The sequence below is a fragment of the Pan troglodytes genome, chromosome 5 (assembly GCF_028858775.2).
Source record: "Pan troglodytes isolate AG18354 chromosome 5, NHGRI_mPanTro3-v2.0_pri, whole genome shotgun sequence".
In the NCBI taxonomy this organism is placed as follows: Eukaryota; Metazoa; Chordata; class Mammalia; order Primates; family Hominidae; genus Pan; species Pan troglodytes.
In genome coordinates, this window is record NC_072403.2 from 39,971,821 (window position 1) to 39,989,274 (window position 17,454).

General features: G+C 56.6%; 1 protein-coding gene across 5 annotated transcripts in view; it reads right to left on the bottom strand.

The window, feature by feature from the left end:
* Positions 1–17,454, bottom strand: part of GRM4 (glutamate metabotropic receptor 4) — a 126,250-nt gene that overhangs the window by 75,690 nt on the left and 33,106 nt on the right. The window contains exon 1 of one of the 5 annotated variants that reach the window (XM_016955269.4): positions 11,366–11,541. The exons of 3 other annotated variants lie outside the window; for them this stretch is intronic. In XM_016955269.4, the coding sequence (XP_016810758.1) occupies positions 11,366–11,485 (120 nt within the window). In that variant the 5' untranslated portion in view covers positions 11,486–11,541. Of the gene's footprint in view, positions 1–9,806; positions 9,944–11,365; positions 11,542–17,454 lie in introns of those variants that run through there. One more of the 5 variants, XM_016955270.4, reaches the window with a different exon arrangement.

The window sequence follows — 17,454 nt, forward strand, 5'->3', positions numbered from 1 at the left end:
ACAGCCTTGGGACCACCACAGCCCACCCCTCCCCATGGGCGCTGCCTCCTCCTCCAGAAAGTCTCCCAACCGGCCTCCCTGGGGTCCCCAAAGACACCCCAACCACACACAGATACACACACAGGCACACACATACATACACCACACACACATACACCCTGGGAGCCTCTGGCTGCCTAAATTTACACAAAGAGCTCAAAGATCCCAGCCCAGGGAAAATCTCCACATACGTGAGATGATTCAGCCTGGGGATGGGGTGGGATTTGGGTGTTGGGAGGGGCCCTGAGGGGTCATGTGGCCCATCCCATGTCCCCAGGCAGCTCCTCTGGTCAGGACCCAGCAGACCCTGTCCCCACAGCTCTCTGCCAGCTCAGCCTCCTTCCTCGTGCCCTGCTCAGAGGAGATGGAGCCTCGATTCCAGCTCCCCTGTCCCCCACTCCAACCCCAAGGATGGAAGCCCAGGAAGCTAGTGGGGTGGGCTTCAAGAAGTCCCTTCTCTCTGCAGCTGGGGACACTGAGCCCAGAGAGTCACCACCCTGCCGGGTCCCACAGCCTCTCCAAGGCAGAGCCGACCCAGGGCCCTGCCCCAGCCCCGGGGCTTTCCAGTCACGGGGCATCTTCCCGCCTCCACAGGCCCCACCTGGACCCTCCCCAGGCAGGAATGAGACTCAGACCCCCTGCCTCCTGTAGATACACCCAACCATCCCCAGGACTGGGAAGGGGTATGGTCCCTCCTCTCCGCCCCTCCCCTCCAGGGCGCCACCCACTGCTCTGCTCTCCCGGCTGCTCAGGGCTTGTGGGCTCCACTCCCCACTTGGCCCACAGGGACACTCCTCTTTCCTGTGTGCCCTCTGCCCGCTCAGTTGTCCAGGGAGACAGGGGTGGGGAATGCATATTGATCCAGGCTGGCGTCGAAACTAAGATTTTATGCCCCTAAGGAATCACTCAGATTCAATCCTGGCCAAGAAACCTGTGGCCAGACTTCAGGCCCAGTGGCAACTGTGGGTGGGGAAATGTTCCTGGGACAGGAGGTTTGGGGGTGCCCCTGGCAAGTGGTTGCCCACTTGGCCAAAGCCTAGTGTGTCCCTATCCCTGGGGCCATACCCCAGACCAGTCAGCTCCCCTTCCTCAGGACAGGGCAGAGGTTCTGCCGACCTAGAAGCCCCACCTCAATATCTCGACATTCAACTCTATTCACTTCAACAAAGACTTTATTGAGCCCCTATGATGTCCTAAGTGCTGAGGACAGCAGTGAATAAAACACTCACGGAGCTTCCTTCTGGTGGGAGGAGAGGAGCAAGCAAGCTAACAAGTGACCGGGACCATTCTCCACAGCGATGAGGCCTCACAGAGTGGCATAAGGGGGTGGGACATCGGGGTGGCAGGTGGTGTATGGGTGGCCTAGCAAGGGGTCTGTGTGGCTGGAGCAGAACAGGATGGGGAGAGTCAACACATAGTAGGTCCCACAGCCTCTTAATAAAGGGACAAATGACAATAAGGAAGTTGACTGGGGACAGTGAGGGTCCACCCTCCCCTGAGAATGTCCATTGCCAAACGCATGGCCACCCAGCTGGCCCGCTCTCCGCCTCCCCTGTGGGAAAAGCCCAAACCACTGAGACCTTCACGGGTGAGGATGTGGTTAGGGCAAACAGTTAACTGGCTTTTTGGATTTTCTAAGCAACCAAGGGTTAACTCCCAAACCCCCTCACTGCAGCTCTTGTAGTCTTTATAAAATGGCATGTACTACATTATCCACTGGCACTGTTTGTAACAGTAAAACTTTGGAAACGACCCACATGTCCATCAAGAGGGGATTGTTTAAAGAAGTTCCAGCCAGATGAGGAATATTACACAGCTGTGAAAAGGAATGAGGCTGATTTCCAGGCACTGCTCTGGGTGGGTCTCCAAGATATTCTGGGGTAAAAACAACAGCAATAAGGAGGCAACATGCAGGTGGAAGCTGTTTACTGTGTGAAAGGGGAGGTGCATACTTGCTGCTCTGAAACAAAACATGTGCATTGCCTCAGGGGAGGAAAGCAAGTGGCTGAGACAGGATATGGCAGGGACCTTTCACCTTCTACCCTTTGTAGGTTTCCAATGTAGAACCATGCACATCTTCCACCCATTTGGAAAGCAAACCACACTCGACTATACTGGAATCTATGTGTCCCCTCACCTGCTCTGTCAGCAGTGACTGAAAACTAGCCCAGTCCTCTCTGCCTTGGAGAACACTTGGCATAAAAATAGCACCCTCTAAAATGTGAGCTCTGATTGGATATTTATTCATTCACTTTAAGGTTGTTATTTTTGAGGTCTGAAAATGGTATTAGAGTCATGGCTGGTTTGTTTTTAGGAAGTCTTGTGTTTTAGAGCAGTTTCTCAGCCTTTGCACTCTTCACACTGTGCAGGGGAGGTTAGTTCTTTGTTGGGGGGAGGTCCCTGAGAGACAAGTGTTTTGTTTACCTCTCTTGCTGGCCTCTGCTGGGCCCTAGCCAGGAGCGATCATCACCTGCCTGCCTCCATGCCCCTCCTGATCAGAAGCTTGTCCCTACTTCTGGTGTTTCCTCCCACCAGTCCTTGATTCCCGGCAGGGGTTGAGGGCTCAACCCGGGCCACACAGCCGGCGGCAAATGGAAACAGAGGCCCCCCCAAGATGAAGTGGCTCCTTCTCACTCATCCCTATTCCTCCTTCCAAGCTCCTTTCCAGGCCCAGGTGGTGCTCAGCACAGGTGGTGAGCAGTGGATGGACGGATGGATGTCCGGGCATCCCCTGTGGGGCCAGACTCATTAGAAGCCTTCAGACCCTGGCCCAAATCCCGAGTGGGGCCCTGGCACACTGGCCCTGGCCCACGGCACACACTGCATTCCCCCAGAGGGTGGGGGGCCAAGCATGTGCTCCTGCAGGATATGCACGTCAGCCTGCAGGAGAGCCCCGGACCCCTGATTTCAAGAGCGCAGGAGGGGCCCCTGACCTTCCCCCAATAATTCCTGAGACACTAGAACAAGGACCCAACTTTGAGATGCGGGTGAGGGAATCACAGGCTCCTGAACAGGATCCCGGGGATAAGCCAGCCTCCTGCGATGTGTCCACCTGCCAGCCTCTCCTGTCTGCTCTCCCCGCAGCCTCCCTCCTCAGCCCCAGCCCCTCCCACACTTCCTAGGGAGACAGTTTCAAGCAGACTTTGGGGAGCTATACTGCTTAAGTTCAAATCCCAGCTCCACCTCTCACCAGCTGAAAAAAAACTTGGGCAAGTTACTTCACCTCCCCGGCCTCAGTTTCTTCAGCTGCACAATGGGAATAATTACAATAGCTGTCTCCTAAGGCTGTGAGGGTCACATGAGGGAATTCAAGCAAAGCACTCAGAACAGCGCCTGGCAGGCGGTAAGCACTAAGGGTCAGCTCTTAGGGGAGCTGCCATTCCTCCCGCTAAACCTCCTCTGGCAGCAATCGCCTTCTCTTGCCTCTCTCTGACTTTACCTCCTAGGACTCTCCCTCTCTGCCAGCCCCCTCCCATCACACACTCTCTCCATGGTCTCGTTGTTGTCATTGTCATTGTCACAGGGACATCCTGGGAATGCTATTGGGCTCTCCAAGGCTCTCTTGCCCCACCCTGGAGTGGAGGGATCGGGGGCAGGAGGTGTCAGGGGCCGCCACAGGTGGGCAGGGAGCCACGTCTGCGTCTAAGCAGGTGACTGTGACAACCTAGCCCATGTGGGGCTCTGACGTCTCTTCAACTCCCACTGTCTGCACAGCCCAGCCCGAGCAGGAGGGGGACGTGCAATTTACATTCTCTGAGGAGAATGCTCCTCTCCTCTCCCAACAGCAGCGGCAGGAGGGGAGGGAGGGAATGGTGCCCCCCCTGGTGCCAGCTGCTCCATTCCTCTGCCTCCTTTGCTTCCCTCACCCAACACATTGAGCACCTACTGTACACTGGACACTGTTCCAGGTGCTGGGGACACAGCACCTTGTGTCACACCCTCATGGGGCAAGAGTCAGAACTCAGATTCCAGCAGCCCCTGACCAAGCACAGGCGTCCTGCTCTAGGTCCCTCTGTCCCTTTCTCCTTCCTCTTTGTCTATTTTCCTCTGTCCCCAGAGTCCATGACCTCATCTCCCACATCCAAATCCCCCTGCTCATCAAGGCCCAACTCAAATGTCACCTCCTCCAGGCAGCCCTCCCTGAGCCCTCATCCTCCAGAGGGGGCCTAGCCTCCCACAGCACTGAATGCGGCTGCCCCAAGGGCACCAGGCACGTCCTCCCGGTGTTACTATTCTCTGCCTACTCATCAATTCAACAGGACCTCTAAGCACCCCACCTTGTGCAGGCAAGGCCACGTGGAGAGATGCAGAGTTGAACTAGACTGATCCCACCCCAAACACTAGTCAATACCCACTGCGTTCTGGGAGACATCAGCAGAGATAGCAGAAAGTGTTTGTGCAAAAAGTGCTCCACTGTCTGGGCCCCCCGAAGAGGGGTAGGTTGTATGGCCCCCTGGAGTGACACACAGTGTGCCTGCAGCCACCACCCAGGAGAGCCTCAGCTGAGGTAAGGGGTGAGTGACTGAGGGGTGGAAGGATGCATGAATAAACCTCTCTCCCTCTCCCTCTGTCTCTGGCTTCTAGAGTGACAAGGAGATCCACGCCACATGGGGAAAGACAAAAGCTGCTTCCGGACTTAAGCAACAATGAAGATGGATTCCAAGTACATCTGAGTGTGTGTGTGTGTGTCTGTGTGAGTGTGTGCATGCACATGGGCACATGGGCTAGAGCGTGTGTCCTGAGCACATGGGTGCCCCGCACATTCATTCATTTATTCCTCCTACAAAGAGGCATGGAGCACCCACGGCCTCCAGGCATAGTTCTGAGGGCTGGGGATGGACTATGGACAACTGCCCTCAGCGGGCTCCCATCTAGATGGAGGCAGGTCATGCAGAGGTGCATCATAAGCTTCTGAGTCTGTTAGATGGGGATGAGGAGCCAGGAGGAAAAAGAAAGGAAAGGAAAAGGGGAGTGTTGCAGAGTGGCCAGAGAGACCTTTTACAGTCTGTGTGAAGACCCCAGCAGGGAGGGGTATTTGAGGCCAAGGTGTTCCAGGGCCAGGGAGCAGCCAGTGCAAAGGCCATGTGTGCATGTCTGTGTGTGTGTGTGAACATGTATGCATGCCTGTGTGTGTGTGTGAGCATGGTGCATGCCTGTGTTTGTGTGAGCATGTGTGCATGCCTGTGTGTGTGTGTGCGCGCATGTGTGTATCCAGGCACACATGTGTGCTTAGTGCCTGGATCTGCCCTCAGGCTGCCCCAGGCCCAGCCAGCAGCCTCACACAACCAGCCCAGGCATGCTGATACCGGCTAGCACACGGGTGGTGACCCAGAACGCCCATAGCTCCAGCTCTGGGTAACTGGTTCCCAGAACTGCAGAATCTGAAAACCCGCTGAGGGCAGCTGGTCCACATCCCACACCATCCAAAGGTGGAACGGGGATGCTGGAGGGCAGGGAATGTGTCCAGCGTCTCAGTGTCCACCCGGAGCACAGTCCTCAGGGTCTCTGAAGGCTGGAGCTTTGTTCAAGACTGTTCAGCTCAGTCAGGGTTGAAATCCCCACCACAACCCCCGCAAGTCAAGTGGGCTCAAGTCAAGTGACCAGACGTCCAGGGCCATCACCACAGACACCCCAGGGGCTACCTGACAAAACCCACACTCCTCTTCCTGTGACCTTTTCTGTTAAAAGCACCTTGCCTTTCCTCCTCTGCCCTAATGCTTGGCACAGCACGTAAGTGTCCAGCACCCATCGGAGCCACCCTGCCCAGGGCTGTGTGACCCAGCTTCGCTATCCAACTGTGCAACCTTAGGCAATCAAGTGAACTCTCTGGGCCTCAGTTTCTTCCCCGTAAAGTCATCACCATCACAACAGAGAGGACTGCATCAGCGAATATGCAAAAAGTGCTTAGAACAAGCCAGGTGCATGCGGGCCCTGGGCAAATGCTAGATATTCTTATTAGAGAGAAGGGCAGGGCTAGGATCACTGTGCCCATTTTGTAGATGAGGAAGCTGAGGCTTGGAGAGATGATAGTGTCCTCTGAGTATCCCACCAGGAGATGTCAGAAACAAGGTGCTGACTGAGCTGCTCCGGCCCATGTTCCCACCCTCCTGGGCATGCCCTCCAGGCCTCCAGCTCTGCCCCACCCGCCTTGCTGACGCTGCTCTTTCTGTTCCACCCATGGGCCAGGCCAGGCCACCACAGATTGAGGCTGGGATCTTGCAGCCACCTCTGGCCACCAGCCTAGGCCCAGCCAGGACCCAGGCAGACTTTAAGATCCCCACCTGCCTGGCGCAGCCCCTATCCCCCAGGGAGCAGGGGACCCTGCACGGGGCCAGCACAAGCCCCAGGCTTGGCTGCCTGCCTCTTGCCCTTCTGATCCTGGCTGCTTGAGGCCCTCCACTGCCGGCTCTCAGCATCAGCTGTTTGCTTCACAGATAAAAGCCAGTGATGCTTTTAGGTAACATGAAAGCTGTGGCGGACAGGAATGTGTGGTTCAGAGAAAGAGGAGGAGAGTGCTGGCTTCCAAAGGCCTTGCCTGCAACATCCCCCACCCTGACCCCTCAGGGGCCTGAGCAGTGCAGCCTCCCCCACAGGGCCTTAGCTGCAGAGAGGGGGTGGGGGCTGGGAGGGCGTGCCCAGAGGTGCAAGAGATGGGGTTGCCAGCTGCCCTTCCCTCCCTCCCTCCCTCTGTGGGCTGGGAGCCGGTCTCACCTGCACCTCCCCAGGGCTCCCCCTCACAGAGCACCTGAGCACCCCTCTGGCCAGGTGCTGAGGACACAAATTTAAATAACACTCAGATAACCAGCCTAGTTGGGGAGTCAGGCTTGTGGCTGGGAGAACAAAGATTTCCCCCAACCTCCCATGGGCAAGGGAAGAGCCACAGGGTGAGGGAAACGATGGCAGGGCCTGGGGACCAGGCTGTCTGCGCACAGAGGTCCAGCCACAGGGGCTTCCCAGGCCCCGCCAAGGAGAGCGGGACTTTCCTGGGAGCCAGGGGAGCTGTGGAGGGAGCCTGAGCAGGGGTACAGGTGTTCAGATGGCCCTCAGCCTGCAGGGGAAGAGTCTGGAGATGCAGGCCCAGAAGTCCAGGAGAAGGTGGTGAGTGCGCTGCAGACAGTAGCTGATGTTGCCTGAACCAGGACAGGGGCTTCGGGGTGGAGGGGAGGTGGGCGGCAGGCACTTAGCGGGAGACTCACGGCATTGGGGATCAATTATATGTGGCCACAGAGAGAGTGGGGACTAGCAGGGGGGTGCAGGGAGGCAGCAGAGGGAGCAGGGTGGGGCCAGCACATGGAGAGGATGCCAGCAGTCCCCGGCCTTCAGCCCTGACCAGGCCCATCCCTGATGCGCACCGCTGGGTTCAGGAGCAGAAGGTTAGAGTGACCCAGACAGCTTGGACAGCCCCACGGAGGCCTCACACACCCACGCCCTCCATGGAGCTGCCCTGTCCCCAGTGATCAAAGAACAAGGCCTAGGGGAAATGGCAGGGGGCACCTGGGCAGGGGACTGAGTGGGCACAACTGGGTGGTCTTTGGGAGGAGCAGGATAGGCCCCAGATCGGGAGACTGTCTGTCCTTGCCCCAGCGCCTCCTCCAGGGCCACACACTGGGGCTCTTCCCCTTCAATGCCGCCTTCCCCAACACCCGCCAGAGCCATCTGGGGAGCACCAACCCCTTTGCCACAGACCCTCCGGGAATTCGAATCAGCCCTGCCTAGGCACTCACCTCAGGACTTGCCTCCCTCATTAATCAGATCTATTCCTCTGCTCTGTGGATTTAGACCAGCTGCCTACTCCTGCCCTGAGCATCTGGTCACTCTGGGGCCTGACCATGTGCCCCTGTCTGGCCCTGGCCGGCCGGCCTGTGCTCCAGTGCAATTGATCAGCCTGCGAGGGCCCACCTTGGGCCAGCCCAGACTCAGCCTTCTTCCTGGCAGCTGAGAAAGCTGCAGTTGCCACCCCAGGGCCCTTGGCCTCCCTTGCTCTGCTCTTCCCCCCGGTCTGGAGATGGACCTCCCCTCTGCCCAGTTCCAGGGTTTCTCTGGCCCTCCTCTGCCCCTATAACCTATGGCCCCCACAACATGGCCCCCTTCCTATCACGCCGTGATCTGCAGTTTCCCCTCTGTGATGGAGAGTGCATGTCAGAGTGTCCTAGGCTGCAGGCACCATTATCAAAGACAGTAGAACTGGCCACGAGGCCCATGGGGTCCCTTTGCCTCAGCTGCTCCTGTGTCCACCAGCCTCCCCCCATACACTCTCCCAGCATCCACTCATGCTCCTCCAAAGCTCTGTCAGGCCATTCATTAATTCACTCACTTGACCAGGGTTTACTGAGCACCCACTGAGTGCTCTGCATGATCCCTGCTTTCCTGGAGCTGACATCCGAGTGGGAGAGACAATCAATAGTGAATGAATACACACAGAGCTAATGCTGGGTGCTGGGCAAGGGCCATCAGCCAAACATTTCAAGATCTCTGTCTTCTTGGGGCCACTTGAAAAGTTCTGGACAATGAGCTGAAAGCAGAACATGTCTATCGCTTCTGTCCCACAGCACTGAATTGCAGTCGTGAGACCTACAGGGTACACATTTCCTTTGCTACTGTAAGCAATGGGTCCCTGAACACTGTTCCAGCCCAGCCTGGGTCCCTGAGTAGAGTGCCTAGCCAACCTCCATAGACACGTCACACAGCAAGAGTTAAGCTGACGCTATTTTAAGCCATGGAGCTTTGAGGGTTGTTTGTTATGGCAGCATCACCTCACCTATGCTGACAGACACAGGGAGCGGTAAACATTAGGCTGCAGCTCTGGGAGAGCCAGGAATGACTCTTATTTATTTCCACCTCAAGGGTATGGATGTGTCAAAGTTCACACTCATCACAGGCTGGTTTGGGCAGAATTGTATTGAATTAAATTCACACACACACACGCAATCCTCATCATCATGAGACCTAACACTTACTGGGTGCTTACTATGTGCCAAGAACTGTCCTAAGTAGCTTCATGCACCTTAACACCTTCAATCTTACCATAGCCCTATGAGGTGGGCCCTCTTATTCTCCCCATTTTTCTGAAACTGAGGTACAGAGATGTTAAGTCACTTGCCCAAGCTCACAAAGCTAGTGAGTGGCTGAGCCAGGATTTGAACTCGAACTAGCTGCAGAGCCCATGCTGCTAACTGTCAGGTAAAACCTGTCTCCTGCGTACACGGTGGGCCTACACATGCATATGCATTTACACACACACATGCAACATCTACACACACACACTGAGAATCTGAGGGTGACGCTGCAGCCTCTAGTGAGAAGGCCGCCCCCATCCTGTGGGGCAGGATCCTCAGGGCAGCAGCCGGGAGACCAGCCCTGCTTCCTCTCCTTGCTGAGCCCCCGCCTCCACTCCTGGCTGTCAAACTAAGGGCTGAAGTGGCCCACTCGTCTCCAACACAAAAGATCGGGCAGGAGCCCTGGAAGGTTGTGTAAAATGGCTCTGCTTTGAGCAATAGCTAGTTTCTATACATAATTATTAATTTCATGCTTATTATAGGCAAACCTGTCTCCCAGACGAGATTAAATTGATTTAATTAGAAATTCCATCATCAAGCCTTTTGCATCTGAACTTTTAATTAGGATCACCAACCCCACACGAGGCTGCCAGAGAGTGATCTCGCCCCTGACTTCTCTCCCGGAGGCCAGGGGTATGGCCAGGACGTGTGGACCTCCACTGCCACCTGTGCCCTAGTGGCCAGGTCAGGGCCTCTCACCAGGATCCTTACCTGTCCTCCACCCCCACAGCATGGCCCTGAAGTCCTAAGGGTCCTCTTTTTTCTCTTGGCGCCATCATGGGGAAATAGCTTGGGAAGAGTTTGCACCATCTTGCAGCCAGCCGGAAGGACTGGGGCATTTAAGGTGTGCAGGGGACAGGAGCAATAACAGGTCTCCCCGCTTCCTGCAAAATTCACACACCAGCCTTCCTTTGGAAGCCCCTGCCAGGTGCTAATAAAATGCCCTTTACAGCTCAGCTCAGAGCAGTCTGTCAGAATTACACTTGGCCTTTTAACAAAGCATTTTCATGCTCAACACCTCTGATCTCGTCTCCAGCCACTCCCAGCTTGGCCTCACTGACTCGGCTCCAGTCACGCCAGCCTCCTTACTGTGCCTCGAACTCTCCAGGCACACTCCGCCTCAGGGCCTTTGCACTGGCTGTTCTGCTGCCTGAATGCTCTTCCCCCAGATATGCATGTGGCTCGCTCCCTCTCATCCCTCACTTCAAGACTTTGCTCAGATGTCTCCTTCTCAGGCAGGCCTTCCCTGACCAATCCCACCTCCCTCCCCTGAACTCCACCTTCACCTTCTCTGCTTTGATTTTCTGCACAATGATCGCCTACTAACACACTATATTTCCTTACTTATTTCATTTAGTATCCATCTCCCTCTAAAACATCAGCCTGGGGCTTCATGTTATTTCCCCACTGTGCCTTCAGACACCTGCCACAGGACAGGCATTCATTGAACAAAGGGGACACCTGATTCCTTCTGCACAGCCCGCCCATGAGACAAGCACCACAGTGCTGAAGCACCTTCAGCCAGTGAGGAAGCTGAAGCCCAAAGCCTCAGGGCCTTGCCAAGGTCGCAGAGCTGGTCAGCAGCTCCAATTCTCACATGGTCTGACGCTGCGCCTGGGCAAGCCAGTGGCGTCACTCTGCAGTAAGTGGGCCACCCACGGCAGTGCCCAGCACATAGAAGGTGCTCTGAGGGCTCCTTCCTCCCTCCTGGGTTCAGGCAGGACCCTCCCTCTGGCATCCCTCACCTCCTGGGGCCTGTCACAACCTGTCCCCCACTGACACCCCAGGAAGCAAACGCTGGGAAGCTGCCCCATGCCACCTCTGTCTCCCCATCCCCGGGTCCTGCCCAGCCTCTTATCAGGAAAACAAGCGGACACTTGGATTAATTTCCAGGCCCGTTCTGAATTACGTTTTCCAGGAGAGAACCAGACAGACGCAGGCAACAGGCCTTTGAACAAATATTTCCCCAGAAAGCTCTTTATTCAGTCCCTTGTCTCACCCTTTTAAACATTATATGTTTTCTTAGGCACCCAGGAAAAAAGAGGGGCCCGATAAGGCCCAGAAGCTGGAGAAGAATAGTGGGTGCGGAGTGGAGAGCCTCGGCAGGGCTGACAAAGGAGGCGGCTCGATGCAGGCTCAGAGGCAGGGCCGCAGATAAGAGCGCCCGAGAGAGCAGGCGGGGGCAGCGGGCGAGGGAGAGCAAACGCGATCCTCAAATCAGCACTTGTCCTATTTCATAGGCGAAATGTAGATCAATAAATTACACTCACTTTTGCAGGTTTTACATGCTGACTCGGTAACCTTGTCAACAGTGATCTGTGGGGGAGGCCGGGAGGAGCCCAGGCGGGCAGGGCAGAGGCCCAGCAAGGAGCCCCAAGGGGCACAGCCATGCCCCCTTTTCCAAGGAGGGCTCAAAGTCCAACTTCCATAGGTGAGAAGCTGCCTCGCTGTGTGACCTTGGGCAAGTCACCTCCTTTGTGAGCCTCAGTCTCCTCATCTGTCCACAGGCACCATGGTGAAAGACTGGGATGTGTCAGGCACTGCGAGGGTCCCGAGGGAGAATGAGTGTTACAGAAGCCTGGGGAGAGGGGAGGAATTGGCCCAGATGTTCAGAGCCAGCCATGCACCTCTCTCACACACAGGAGGTGCGACAGGGGCTCATGCACAGCCTCCCTTGGTAACCCTCACCACGGCCCCGAGGTAGGAAGCCAGAGCCCGATCCTCAGAAGAGAAGCTGCCCCTCCGAAGCTGAGGAACATGCCTGGGCTCACACCCAGGCCCACCCAATGGCAAGCCAGGCTTCCTCTGTGCCACATGCTGTCTGTGGGCCAGGACACAGGCAATGATGACCTTAGGTCACACCCAAATGTCCAAGGGGCAGAGAGAGCTGGGGGCAGCCCAGGGAGGCTGCGGGACCCAAAGGGGCCAGGCTGAGGGTGGAGCAGGGTGGGCTTCCCCGGGGCTGGGGACATGGAACAGGCTGGGCCAGGGCCAGGCATCCTTGCCAGTGGGCAGGAGGCGGCAGCAGCACGAGGCTACTGGAGTGTTCATGTCATCATAACAGGACTGGTGGCTGTTGGCTAACGAGCACCTACTCTGTGCCAAGCACTTCGTGTGGATTATTCACTTCTCCCTCACACAATAATCCCATGAAGTGAACACTACTTATTACCTTCATTTTTCAGATGAGGAAACGGAGGCCCAAGAATACATGGAAACAGGATGACACAGCAAGTGGCAAAGTGAGATTTGAACCCAGGTCTGTCTGGCCCCAGCCCCTGAGCGCTCTCACCCCCTGCTCCCCACCTGGCACACACTGCGTGTCCATTCCCAGCCTCCTGCCCTTTGCCTACACCATCCCCGCACCCAGGAAGCAGCCAGGATGGGGAGCTGAGAGTCTCTGTTCCAGGTGTTTCCCCACCACATCCCTTGGGTGCCACTTCACATCTCTGAGCCTCAGTTTCTGCATCTGTTCAATGGGGGCTTAATTACGTGACCCCTGCTGCACTGACAGGTAAGGACAGGGAGGCCTCCACAAGGTGGGAGTAACATCCAAAAGCCCGTTCTGCAAAAGCCGACAATCCTCACACAGGCCGTGGGAGGCAGGGGCGGGGCTGGGAAAACCTCAGTGTAGCGCCTGGGGTGTCGGTAACTGCACCCCATGTCCTGATGACCGCATCACCAGGAACACTGAGTGCCGGCAATGGGGCGTGGCCAGGCCGAGAAAATTAACCATGGTGTCTGCCCAGTGCGCTCTCGAGTCAAGTTAATGTGCAGTGCTGTGTGTAATATATTGCACTATATTAATATAATATGATATAATGGGATGTATTACCATTATTGAACACATGAGCCGATAAAAGTCACATCACCATCTTTCCACATAATTTATATCACAGCCAGGCCAGGGCCAGGCTGGCAGCCCCAAGCTGGCAGAGAGGAGGCCCCCCTGGGGCTCTGGGGGCTTCCACTGGGGAAAAGGGACCTGACCCCTGGGAGGGGAGTCAAAAACCAGCTTGGAAGGAAGATGGAGGCAAGGCTAGGTGACCGGCCGGGCTGGGGGTGCTGAGCTATGGCTGGGGATGCTCAGTCCCCTCTCCCCGATGCCAGTCCTCATTGCACTTGGCCCCACTGCAGTATTTGACCCGGTAGTCCCTTCCTCGCTTGGTGGTCCCGCTCCTGGCGCTCCTTGTCCCCTCCTTCCTCTCAGCTTCCTTTGCTGTCCTGCCTCCTCTCCCTGATCCGACCCTGGCGGCCCCCAGGGCTCAGCGCTCCCTTCCCTCTGTCTGCCTCTCCACTCACTCCCTGGGGCCTGGGATTGCCCTCTCAGGGGTTCACCAGATCTCACCATGGCAGGCGAGGAGACACAGCATGCACCCCTGAACTCCAGGCTCCCATCCAGCTGCTGCTCCCCTGGGCTATCCAATGGGTGTCGCAAATTCAGCAGGTTCAAAGTCCTTCCCCGCCAGGTAACTGCTACTCTGCCTTCCAGTTATGCAGGCCAGAGTGTTGAGCAAATCCTTGAGTCCTTTTCTCACACATCCCAAACCTGATTTATCAGCAAATATTGTTGGCTCTACTTGAAAAGGATCCAAAATCCAACCACGACTCACCTCCTCCACCAGGACCGCCCAGGTCCACAGCTCCAGCATCTCTGGCTGGGCTATCACAAGAGGGCCCTTAGCCTCCTACTGGGCTCCTGCCTCCCACACTTGCCACTCCTACACACATGCACAGTGCACTCCCGCCTGGCAGCTAGAGGAACCCGATTAAAACCTGAGTGACACCACAGGGCTCCTTTCTTTAAGAGGATCCCATCATGGCCAGGCATGGTGGCTCATGCCTGTAATCCCAGCACTTTGAGAGGCCGAGGCAGGTGGATCACCTGAGGTTAGGGGTTCGAGACTAACCTTGCCAACATGGTGAAACCCCATCTCTACCAAAAATACAAAAATTAGCCAGGGGTGGTGGCCGGCGCCTGTAATCCCAGCTACTCAGGAGGCTGGGGCAGGAGAACCGCTTGAACCCAGGAGGCAGAGATTGCAGTGAGCTGAGATCGCACCACTGCACTCCAACCTGGGAGACAGCGCAAGGCTCAGTCTCAAAAAAAAAAAGAAAGAAAGAAAAAACAGAGGCTCCCTTCTCATAGAGTGAAAACCACAGTCTTTCAATGGCTCCCAAGGCTTCTACATGACCTGCACCATTAGCCCCGTGGCCTCCCTTCCTACCACCCTCCCCCTCACTCACCCTGTCCAGCCACTCCAACATCCATGTTGTTCCTCCCAACAGAGCAGGCAGGAGCCCACCTCAGGGCCTTTGCACTGGCTGTTTCCACACACCACTCCCTGCAACACCACACCTTTCATTCACGCGTCTAGTGAGGACTGTCTGCCTCCCGCTGGCACGTCAGTCCCATGAGGGCAGGGGATTTGTCAGCCTTGCTCACTGCTAGAGCCCCAGGACTTAGGACAGTGCCTGGCACCCACACTGTCATCTTGCAGGTTCTGCAAATAAATATTAATGACAACTACAAACAGGCGAGCCTGAGCGGCAGTTGGCTTTCACCTGCTTCTCATTATCAGGTTTCTTCAAGATTCTGTTGCGGGAAACTTTCTGTTTCCAAAGAGAATCTGGAAACTCTTGGCCTGGTGTGGATGTGGCAGCTGAGGAATGGATGGGCCAAGCGGCAGCAATTCAGCCAAGACCACAGGTGGCTGGAGGCTGGCCCCTCCCTCTGCCCAGCACGGCCCCAGTGGCCCTAGGGTAGAGCTGGCTGCTGAGCACTCAGGCTGCAGCGGGTATCTCCGAAGCCAGGGGTGAGAAGGACCCCAAGGGATCTTTGCCCGATTCCTGGCTGCCTCCCACGGCTGTCCTTGGACACTGGGGGCCCCTTGCTCTGACCTGATCTCTGGTGGTGTCTGCAGGAAGGGGCCCACATACAGGTACTCATGGTAACCTTCCACTCCCTGTAGCCCCTGGCAAGGGGGGAGGCGATATGGCTCCACCCCATGATGGACACATTCAGAATATACCTCCTGAGCACCCTCTATGTGCCTGGCGCCACGGCAAGCACCAGGAGGCCACAGTGAGCAAAAGCAGACAAAGCCGTATGCTCGTATTGCTGAGTCCAGAAGGAGAGCTGGCCTCTCACCGGACCCACATACAAATACACCCAAAATCGTGATGTCCGAGAGGCGATGGGGATGAGAGCCCGGAACAAGGTCCTGGATCTAGCCAGGGTAGCAATGGAGCGCTCCCCTTAGAAGGCAGCATTACGCTGACACCTGGAAGAGAGATAGGCAAAACCCAGGTGAAGAGGGGAGGGAAGCACATCCCAGACAGAAGAGGCAGCAGGTACAAAGGCCCTGTGGCCAAGGGCCCATGGCAAGTCCAAGAAACTGAAAAGCCAAAACAGAGGATGGGAGACACAGCTTGACGGGCAGGATGAGCCCTGGATACCAGCGGGAGGCCACTGCAATGGTCCAGGTGAGAGAAGACAGCAGCCTGGACCGGGGTGTCTATGGAGATGGAGAGAAATACAACCCTCCCTCAAACCCTCTGGCTCCCGGGTGTCTCCTCCTTGTGACAAACAGTTGACAAGCCCTTGCCTAGACACTGAGCCCACCAAAAACACAAGGGCCTGGAGCCAGGAGACAAGGCTAACAAGTTCTCCAAGGACAGCTGCGTGGTTCCCCTCTGGGCCAAGCCCGTTCCTTCAAGAAAACAGGGCTGCTGCAGGTTCTCTAGCTACCTCTGCAGCACAGGCAGGGCGAGGAGGGGCAGGGACCCAGCCCAGAGCATGAGGAGAAGGCCACCCTGCCCCACCTCCACCACTGCCACACTCCGCAGCTCCGTGAGCTTGCCACGACGGGAAGACCTGAATTCTAACTCACTGCACGACCTCAAACCAGACAGTCCTCCTTCCTGTGCCCGAGGTTTCTCATCTAATAATCCTAACAGCCGCTATAATAAGAGTTAACAGCTCTCAAGCACTTATGATGTGCCAGCCTCTGCTCTCAGCACTGCTTACGCATTAATTTATTTAGTCCTCACCAGAAACCTGTTGCAGACAGAGCTGCTAGCGCCTAGCCCAGTGCACTGCTGAGGGGACTTGCCCAGAGATACTCAGCTGGTAAGTGGCTGAGCCGGAGCTTGAACCCTCACAGCCGGGCCCTGCCTGCCATCACACTATGCTGCCTCCACAGAGAAATAAGGATTGGACGGAATCACCTAAGACTCTCTGGCTCTGTCGTGGCTGCCTCCTATGATCCTCAGCCCAGAAATCCAGCCTCCCAGTTTCTCCGAAAGGATGGCAGACCTGATTTGGGGTGGGCCTCTCCCGCAGCCCTTCTACTTCCCTCCACGCCTGCGGAGACCTCCCAATGTCCAGTTCAGTGCCCACAGTGTGCCAGGTGCTGGGATGTGGCAGAGAACAGGGCAGCCCCGCCCTGTATTGAGGATCTGCTTCCACCATCTCCTGGCTACCCACCAAGGTCCCCTGCTCACGAAGGCACTGGCACCAGCCCCCCATCCCTGCCTCTCACCTCCCGTCCTGTACCGGTGCACCTCGAGGTCCCCTCCCAGGTAGAGTGCCTGCAACCCTCACTCAGGTCTACTCCAGGGGACCCACCTGTGATAGTGCTTTCCACCGTCACCTCCCTTCATGCCACCCCTATAGCAGCCCTTCCCAGTAGGAATTATCACCCGCCACTCGGGGTGAGGACCTGGGGACTAGAGAGAAGTTGCCATCCTCAGCTGCCAGCAGCTGACTGAAGCCCAGGCCCATCAATGCCAAAGATCGAAACCCCTCCTTGCTGCTGCCTGGCCTCCCTCCTCCCCCGCCAGCAAGAGCCACCAGCACATCTGGGTCCTGTCCAGACAATGAGGGGACAGGCAAGAGATGCCCGCTGGCTCCCCCTGTCCAGGTTTGATGTGTCCAATTGCCAGCAACTGGTGATCTGAGCTGACCCACTCTGAGAGGGAAGCCCCTCGTTGATCTTAGCCCCTCCCATCCTGTCCCACCCACCCAGGCCCCTGCCCCAGAATCTTCATAAAAGGTGGAAGGTTGACAAAGCTCTGCCGCCACCAACCCAGGCCTCAGTGGGTCCCCGCAGGGGCTGCCTCTGGAGCAGAGCCTGCAGAGGGGCCAGCCACCCCAGTCAGCAGGCACGGCCAGGCCTCCTGGGCACCAGCAGACAATGGGCATCTGCAGAGTACATTCAAAGGGAGCCCCAAAGCCCTGACCAGTCCTCCAAGGCCTCCACAATGCCTGCTGCCCAGTCTCAAAAGCTGATTTCTGTTCAAACCCACCCATGTCACCTGGAAGGAGGCCTTTAACCATAGACTTTTAGCTGTGGAG